General features: G+C 40.5%; 1 protein-coding gene and 1 pseudogene across 1 annotated transcript in view; one reads left to right on the forward strand and one right to left on the reverse strand.

The window, feature by feature from the left end:
• Nucleotides 1-388: 388 nt before the first annotated feature.
• The window catches only part of zfyve19 (zinc finger, FYVE domain containing 19), a gene marked incomplete at its 3' end in the record, with an annotated part of 19,809 nt that continues 10,671 nt past the window's right edge, over nucleotides 389-9,526 (forward strand). Inside the window, exons 1-2 of the mRNA XM_048592858.1 lie at nucleotides 389-585; nucleotides 7,730-7,851. Coding sequence (XP_048448815.1) covers nucleotides 532-585; nucleotides 7,730-7,851 — 176 coding nt within the window. The remainder of the gene's footprint in view (nucleotides 586-7,729; nucleotides 7,852-9,526) is intronic.
• LOC109912709 lies at nucleotides 7,039-7,339 on the reverse strand (annotated as a pseudogene).

Raw genomic sequence — 9,526 nt, forward strand, 5'->3', positions numbered from 1 at the left:
CAGATTCCGGCCTTTCCTTTCGCCCCGATTGCAAAATAAAGTCAGGCCTCGACATTCACCACCGGGCTCTCAACCCCGACCTCCAAAACACGTCAAGCCCTTCGGGCCGCGAAGCCTTCTGGGATTGTAGTTTCCGAGGCTCCACCTGTTCGCTCAGGCCCCTTGAAGTTTTGTCACAGAAAAGACTACAATTCCCTGCGTGCATCACGGCGCATGCACTGGCGGACACTTGGGATTGTAGTCCAGCTCGCCGCCACTGTGGGCGTTAATGTGGCTGCGATGCGCGCTGGGAACTGTAGTTCATGCGGCTCAAGCTCCCCGGGCACTCCGCACCTCTGCTGGAAAGAAAGGACTACAGCACCCGGCGGGCATTGGGGGACAGGTTTTTGGTTTCCGGTTGGTAGCCGTGGAGATGGAGAGTGAAGAACGAGTGACGGGATTTAACGTCGGAGGGTCGGTGTGAGTGTAATGTAAAAGTAGTCAGGTTATTGCTTTTCAGATTTGAGAGGTTAACAGCCCAGCAGGCCGAAGATGGCTGGAAGATGCTATGGCTGCGCGTCCAAGTTTACTCTCCTGAAAAAAGAGGCAAGTTCATGTTCCCCCCAAAACAGGCAGTTTGTTTGTGTGAAACTTTGCACCAACATCTCAGCAGTAATTCACACCTGCCAGTGAACATTCTCCGTCTACCTGTCATCAAATTCTACGTGAATCAAAATCCTACTATCTCTGCATCGTTGAATGTTCTTTTTCGGTTGGTAGAGCCCAAAGAATATTGTGTGATTAGACCATATTTATGTTTATTTGATAGGGTACTTTATCGTGGAAAATAATCACAGTGTATTACAGAGGTCTATCATGGTTGAAAATGCTCCAATATAATGATGCATGTTCTTGTTTAATTTGATCAAATGGAAATAAACGGTTTGCTTTCAAATTCTGTGCGCTAGAGTAAATCGTTGGGGATGGAAGTGGATGGGCATGTCTGCCGAGGTGGACGTGATTAAGTTTGGAATGTTCGAGACTAATAGTATTTGAACACTTGAGGCTACAGTTAGCAAAAACATAATTTCAGTTGGGTTGGGTATTCATCGAGGTGAAAGCCAATAGTTTTGATGAATCGCCTACCCTAAAGCTGGCCTGCAGTTTGAACGTTGTATAAGGATTTCTCAAGGCCTGGGTGACTGGCTGGAGAAGGGAACGAATACTGGTCAAGAGATATAGCATAGAATGGAAAACAATGTCTTTGATTTGCTTGAGATAAACAATCTTAAATCTTGAGAAGGGTTGAAATTTGTGCTTTATTTTGGTGATAACTATAACACTTGCAAAGATTACTGTTTATCTGTTAGTCTAGTCCTGAACCACAACCAGAAAATGGATGCTTCAACTCTACAGTTTATTGTTTTAGTTGTAGCAGTTGAGATTTTAAAGGGCGAATAAACATCCAGTATTTACTACTCCTCCCTACCTAGTTAGCTCTGTTAGAAAGTGCAAAAGACTAGACGTTAGCTGTGGGTGGGACTGGAATTGAGTGAATCATAGAATCCTAAAGGGATTGGGATCAGCTGTGTTGTTCTCCAAAATGCATCAGGTGGACCTGAGGAAATAAATTTCAAAATTTTTACTGTCCATGGATAAATCAAAATTTTAAAAAAGATGAATTTTTATTTATCTTGTATAGTATTTTCATAGAGTCTTAGAGGTTTATTGCATGGAAAGAGGCTCTTTGGCCCAACTTGGCCGTACCATCCAGATTTCACAATTAAACTATTCCCATTTGCCTGCATCTGGTCTATTTCCCACCTTACCTATACCATTCGTGTACCTGTCCCAATGTGAAATTGTACTTACTTCCACCATTACCTCTGGCAGCCTGTTCCAGACACTCACCACCCCCTGTGTGAAAAAATTGCCCCTCTGCACCTTTTTGTATCTCTCCCCTCTCATCTTAAACCTATGCCCTCTAGTTTTAGACTCCCCTGCCATGGGGAAAAGCTGTTGGCTATTTACCTTATCTATGCCTCTCATGATTTCATAAACATCTATAACGTCACCACTCAATCTCCTACGCTCCAGGGAAAAAAATCCCAGCCTATCCAGCCTTTCCCTCTGATTAATAACTTTCCTTTGTATGAGAGTTCTGAGGAAGGGCCACTGGCCCCGAAGCGTTAAATGTGATTTCTCTTCATAGTTGCTGCCAGACCTGAGCATTTGTAGCAATCTCTGTTTTCATTGCCATAGATATTCTTGGATAGAGCGATGCAAGTTGTTGCTGTGGGCTGCCCACTACTACCTATACAAAAGCTCTATCCAGATTGTTAGTACACCCAATACACCAAACTGGAAATTCATACCTTTTTATACGCATTACATGAAATGTCACCAGTTTGAAATTACCAAGCTTCTTCACTTCAGGAGCCCATAGAAAAACAATCATCATGATAACCTTCTGTCATCAAGTCTCTTCGTAAAAGTTAGACGACTGCGACCAGAATGTTATGAATGAATTTGTCGAGGTGTCCAATAATACCAAAGCAGTCAAATCAATACGTACACAAGCTGATACCAATGCAAAGCAGTCCCAACTTTATTAGGAACAAAGCTACAATAATCTTTAATACTAAACATACTATCTCTAATCCTGTTTGGCCTCTTAAGGTTACAAAAGTTCTCGAGTCCTTTGTAGACATTATGCAGTTGCGCCGTCTCTGGGTCTGCGAAGCTGCTCTCTCTCGCTCTGTTTGGCTTGTCATGCTGGTCTCCTCGGAAAGCCTCCAGACGATTACAAGAGAGAGGTCTGTTTTTATACATTTTAGATGGTTTTCTGGAACTTTCTGTAGTTCTGGCCAATCAAGGACATACACTTAATAGTTTGAAACAGAGTTAATCATTTGGAAGGCATGTTACTGTTAGTTTCTTTGTCTAGCAGGATCCAGAGCCTTTCTGTTTGAGCCCTCCTTTATTTGGGGGTATGTCTGTCCAGGATAACTGTTGTCTTTTACATTAAGCTGATATCATTAGCACCTGGCTGCTGAGTTTGCACTGAGTCTACTGTGTGGATTTTATGATTTCAATGTTTTACTTGGCCAGTGCACCAGCATCCCTTGCTGTTTGGCCAAGTTAGTAATCTACCTGTGTTTTCGCAGCCCAGAGGCTTCTACACGACCAGTATAAGTTATCTTTGCAAAACATAAACAAGATATTAATGGATCATTTAGCCTGCCTCCAACAAACAACCTCTCGTCTTCCTGAGGTCTGTAAATTGTATTCCTGTCTTTTTTTTTCCTCTTTGAAAACCTGATGAATGCACCTGTGCCTGTTTCTTTTTTTAAAATCAATGTTCACAAACCAAGTTTCGGTCTGAGGACCTCACCAGGTTGCCCAAGGCAAAACCTGTCCAGACACATTGGAATAAAGACAACAAAACAAATTTCTAATTGTCAATCAACATTTATTTTGGAGGAAAATAACTTAAAAGCCTAGCCTTTCTTTGAAAAATGTGTGAATTTTAAACTTTAAACAATTTAATCTATAACCATGAAATAAATTGCTTCCTCAAAAAATGTTTTCACAATTTTCCACAAAATTGTGAAAAATTACAACATGTGGCAGTGCCAATTTAAAATAAAGTCAGTGTATGGACTATCTGCTCTGAAGTGTTGGGATACTGCCATTAACTGAAGATTGACTGGAACCAAGGGGAATTTCTGCTACTCAGTAGACAAGTGAAGGTGTTTATCTACACAGCTTAAAGCTATCAAAGCTGCATTATAGTATCTGGGAATAATATAAAAGTACTGGTACAACCGAAATAATCAGTTACACAGCAATATCCAGTTGTTGGGCAACCAGAAGATTAGTGCAGAATAATAAATCTCTTTTTTTGCTTTTCACTGTCTCTTCTGTCTAGTGTTCCCCAAACATCTTGCCCCTATTCTTCCCTCCCTTCTAATCCACTTCATTACAATGGTGTTGTATTGAGGTATTCTTGCACATCAGGATCTGCATCAATTTACCCTCACTGCAATGTTATTGCCAACCTTTCCTGAAGATTTTTTTTTTTGTTACCTGCTTTATTCAGCAGTTGACAGATTTCTTAATTACACTAATCGTTTGATTCTGTTGAGAGTGACAAATTTGTTATTAAGAATGGTGAAATTTTCTTTCTCCGAAGCTTTTGGTCGTCTGTGACATACACTTTGTCATGTCCCAGCTGGTGACTTATTTGTACAATTGTTTCAGTATTGTTTTGCATTTGATTGGTGTGGATGCTAAGTCATCCAGTCACATTTCCATCTCTTCTGTCCACTGAACTCGTCAACCTTCTAAAATATGGTGTCTTTCTGAGGACAAGGCAAGTTCGAGCAATCTGCATGAACCCATGGCATCCCTCCAGGTCATATGCCACATAAGTATAACAATGGTTATCATTGTCCTGGATGAAACACAAGTGTGACACAGAAGACAGAGCATCTAGGCCAGTGCTGTTCTGTTCCCGTACACACCCAATTTACTTGACTGCTGTGTAAACATCAAGTAGGACCAGCATAGCGCATGTGTGTAATTTGTGAAACATGTACATTCTGTAACAGGCTTAGCACACAGTATAATACACTATCATTCAGTCTAGGTATATTTCATGTACATTTTGACCAACTTTTGTGTGATAGTCTACAATTGCTTATTAACATTACATCATTGAGCTCCCAGTGTTTTGTGGATTGCCTTGGAGTATAAAAATAAGAAAGTCTTACTATAAATATAGAAGTCAGTCCACACCTAGAATACTGTGAACAAACTTGGTCCCTTTATTGAAGGAAAGATAGACTGGAATTGGAGGCAGTTCAGAGATGGTTCACGATATTGATCCTGCATGAGGAGGGAGAGATTGAGTACGTTGGGCTTGTACTAGTTGGAATTTGGAAAAAAGTGGCGACTTCATCGAAATATGTAAGGAGACCTGACATGGAATTCTTTACCATGAAGTTTTGAAGAGGCTGGTCCATTCACTATATTTACAGCTGAGAGACACGGTTTTTTAATCAATAAGGGAATCGATAAGTGTGGGATAAAAGTAAGACAGTGGAGTTGAGGATCACCAAATGAGCCATAATCTTGTTTAGTAGTGTAGCAGATTTGATGGGCCAAATGACCTACTTCTGCATTTAGAGCTTATGGGGTGGTACTGAGCCCGTATGTGCTGGGAATGTCCCATGCACCGATTGACAACAGCACCATCAGATCTCTGGTGAATCAGTCACGGTAACCACTACTAATGACCCCTGCCAAAACACAGTCCCAATGGATTTCAGGTGAGGATAGGATTCATTACTGCGATAATGCTGTCTGGTTGATTATTGAAAATTGCTGTTTAAGCTCAGATACTTTAATCAAAACAACCTGTTGATCCAAAATGCACTGACTGAGCAATTTTGTCAGTAAACCAGTTTTAAAAACACAATTAACATCACTTTCTTTCCTAACACACACTTTGTTGCATGGAGCTGGGAAAAAATTGTGGGCTTAATTTCCATCCTAAACTTCAACCAAATCTGTGAATTTTGTCACTGGCTACACTAGATATGAATTTAATTATTTAAGGTATAAATTAAAATATTCAAACATACTTGTCAGCAATCCATCTCCTTCCATTCTGTAACATTGTCTTACCTACGCTTACTTCAGCTCAATCTTCTGCAATTCCATTAATGTCTGTGCAATGCATATTCTGAACTCTTCTGCATCCCTGATTTTAATCGCTTCATCATTGAGGCCGTGTCTTTTAGTTGCCAAGGCTGTAAGCTAATTAAGCTTAATGTATTCCCTCCCTACCCCACTTAAAGCCTTCTTTAAAATCCTCCCAGCTCCATATACACCTTTGCTGCGTAATTTTCTTTGACTAACAAAAATCGATCATGCTCCGTTTCAAAATTAACAATTTGCTATTTGCAGAAGTGTTCCAAACTTTACTGCCTTCTGCATGAAGAAATGTTTTCCAATTTGAGATCGCATCCTCTGGTGCTAGACTTCCCAAGTAGAGGAAATTGTTTCTCCCAGTCAGACCTATCTGATATGTTTAATAATCAAACGTTTTGATCAAATCTTCCCTTAACCTTCTAAGTTCCAGGGGATACAACACTATTACATTTAACCTCTCCTAGCTGAACCCTCAGTCCTAATATCTTTCTAGTAAATGTACACTGCAGTCCCTTTGAGGCCAGGATATCCTTCCTGAGATGTGGAGCGCAAAATTGCTCTGTTTTCCAGGTATGATCAGACCAGGGCTTTGTGCAACTCCCATGTGATTTCTACTTCTTTGTATTCTGTTGCCCTCTTAATAAACACTAGTATTCCATTAGCTTTCTTTTTTGTTGTTTTCTGTACTGGCTTGTGATGTTTTTATTATGTGTACCTTGACATTGACGTCTCTTTGACCTTAACTGTTTCTAGCTTTCCACCATTTAGAAAACATCCTGTTTCATCCCTTTTTTAGGTCCAAATTGAAAAACGACACATTGAAATCAATCTACCACAGCTTTGCTTACTCAATTAATTTTTTTATAATTATGCACTTACAATATCACCTAACTTTATATCATTGAATACAAAATATCCTATTACACTTTGTATTAAATTTCATTTACCACTCGCCAATCTATTCAACCAACCTGTTTATGGTTCATAATACTTGAGTTTTATCATCCATACCTTTTGAAATGTAAATTTAAATACATGTAAATATTGGAGATCAAGAAATGATTCAGCCCCCACTATCCACCTTCCCCAGGTTCGAAAATGAACCATTCGCCACTACTCTTTCCTGTCGCTTTGCCTTTTTTGTATCTTTGCTGCCATTGTTCCTTCAACTTTGCTATTCAGCCTATTTTTTGAAAGTCATTTTGCTATTTATTGCCAATTTATGTATAGCTGTGCTTTAGATCCTTGATTGGCTTAATGTATTCCCTCCCTACCCCACTTAAAGCCTTCTTTAAAATCCTCCCAGCTCCATATACACCTTTGCTGCTTAATTTTCTTTGACTAACAAATCCTGTGCCCAATAGCTTAAGGGGGCAGGTTACTGCTGAACTTTTCACATACTATGCCACTGTTTCAGTGAGCATGGGTCACTTTACCCCAAATAACATCTTGTTTGGTTTGCCACCAGGAATCAGTGTTGTTCTTTTCTTTGTAGATATAACTATCTCTTGCCCAGGTAAAATTCTGTTTCATTTTGGCAATAAACACTTTCAGTCTTGAGTGGGGTAATGAGCCTTCTCTGGTTTCAAAGGCCTGATTTATAGCCTATCAACACGACTTTGCACCACAATCTTCCAGGCATTGCAAGAGCTCTTCGAGCAGCTGGATTGCCTGGCCTAATAGTCAGCCCGTTTTGAAGTTCCATATGCACATCGGCCACATTTTTATCATCAGAGCCCTCTTATCTCATTGGAAAACTCAATCAAATTAGTCAGTCATGATTTATCGTTAACAATTCTCTTCTGGCTTACTTTGATCCATATTTGTCCAAGTGACTATTAATTTTGACCTTTATTAGTATTTGTAAATGCTTTGCCACCACCAGGGTTAAACTGGCTGTCATTGCTGGGTTTATCCTAACTTCTTTCTTGAATGAGGGCATAACATTTGCAGTGTTACAGTCATCTGACACCATCCTTCTAAAAGAGGTCCTGGTGACTTATCTAATGTATTTTTTTTTTAATTTTGACAGCTTGGGTGCAAGAACTGCGGCCATGCATATTGTTCATCATGTCTCAGCTACAGCACCTTGGTCCCTCGCTGTGGGAATACACAGCAAAAAGTCTGCAGGCAGTGCTATGGAAACCTCACAAGGTACTCACAAGCTACTAAGCATCATAGGCATGTGGTATCATGAGCCACATCTATCCATGACAATATGAAACCTGAACAATCATGGAAATTAATAAACTATTCTCATTCATGGTGACACCAGAGCAGAACCTAGTGGTGTCAGAGCAGAGGACTGAGATAGAAGGAGAACTGAGAAATAAATTATGTAAATATCTGAAGAGTCATTCGGACTTGAAACAATAACTCTGTTCTCTCTCCACAGATGCTGCCAGACCCACTGAGTTCTCCAGCACTCTGTGTTTGTTTCAGATTTCCAGCATTCCCAGTATTTTGCATTTATCTATGTTGGTGAGCTAGAAAGTAAAGTTGAGCTAATAATCTCCTTTCTCTTTCCTGTAAGCACAGACAAAATAGAGCAAGAAATGAAATCATTGGCTTTAGCTTGTCAGGATTAAACGTGCAATTTCACAAGGTTGTAGACATGCTCACCGAGCCAGTGGTTTTGGTTGCAGACGTTTCGTCACCCTGCCAGGTAACATCGTCAGTGCGCCTCTTGTGAAGCTTCGGTGTTGTGTCCCACTTCTTATTTATGTGCCTTGGTTTGCTGGGGTGGTTGGTATTAATTCCAGTTTTGTTTTTCAGTGGTTTATACATAGGGTCTAACTCAATGTGTTTGTTGATGGAATTTACCAGGCCTCCAGGAATTCCCTTGCGTGTCTCTGTTTGGCATGTGCGGTTATCGATGTGTTGCCCGAGTTAAATTCGTGTCCTTTGTTGTCCCTGTGTAGTGAGACAAGTGAGAATTGGTCGTATCTCTTGGTGACTAGTTGGTGCTCATGTATCCATATAGTCAATTTTCTTCCGGTTTGGCCTATGTAGTGTTTCTCGCAGTCCTTGCGTGGTATTTTGTACGTTACCCCAGTTTTGCCGGTTTTGAGTATGGGATCCTTTACGTTCGTCAGTAGCTATCATAGGGTGGTTGTCAGTTTGTGGGCTACTCTGATACCTAGGGGTCCGAGTAATCTTGTGGTCATCTCTGAAATGTCCTTGTAGGGTGATTAGTGACTTTGGTCGTGTTGTGTCTTCCTGTTGTGGTCTGTCTCAGAGGTAATGGTGGATTGTGCTTTTCGGGTATCCATTTCTTTTGAAGACTCTGTATCGCTGCTCCTGTTTTGCTTTGCATAGTTCCGGGTTGCTGCAATGTGTTGTGCCTCATTTAAATAGTGCCCGGATGCAGCTCCATTTGTGGATGTTGGGGTGGTTGCTGGTGTAATTGAGTATTTAGTCCATATGTGTGGTCTTTCTATATACAGTAGTCTGGAGTTCCCTGTTGTTTTTGCATTCTACCGTTATGTACAGGAAGGGTAGTGGATTGTTGTTCTCCTTTCGTGAATTTTATCCCAGTAAGGATGTTGTTTATATGTTGGTGGGTTTCTTTCAGTTTAGTGCATTTAAAAATCACAAGGGTGTCATCTACATATCGAACCCAAAGGTTGGGTGGTGAGTGCTGTCTGTTCTGAACTTTGCATTACTACTTCTGCAATTAGTCCTGATATTGATGATCCCTTTGATGTTCCATTGATTTGTTTTGTATATGCTGTCGTTGAAGGTGAAGTGGGTTGTGAGGCACTGATCAAGTAATTTCATGGTGGTGTCCTCCTTGATGTTGGTGTCCTCCTTGATGTTGGTGTCCTCC

The sequence above is a fragment of the Rhincodon typus genome, unplaced genomic scaffold (assembly GCF_021869965.1).
Source record: "Rhincodon typus isolate 14 unplaced genomic scaffold, sRhiTyp1.1 hic_rhity00001934, whole genome shotgun sequence".
Lineage (NCBI taxonomy): Eukaryota > Metazoa > Chordata > Chondrichthyes > Orectolobiformes > Rhincodontidae > Rhincodon > Rhincodon typus.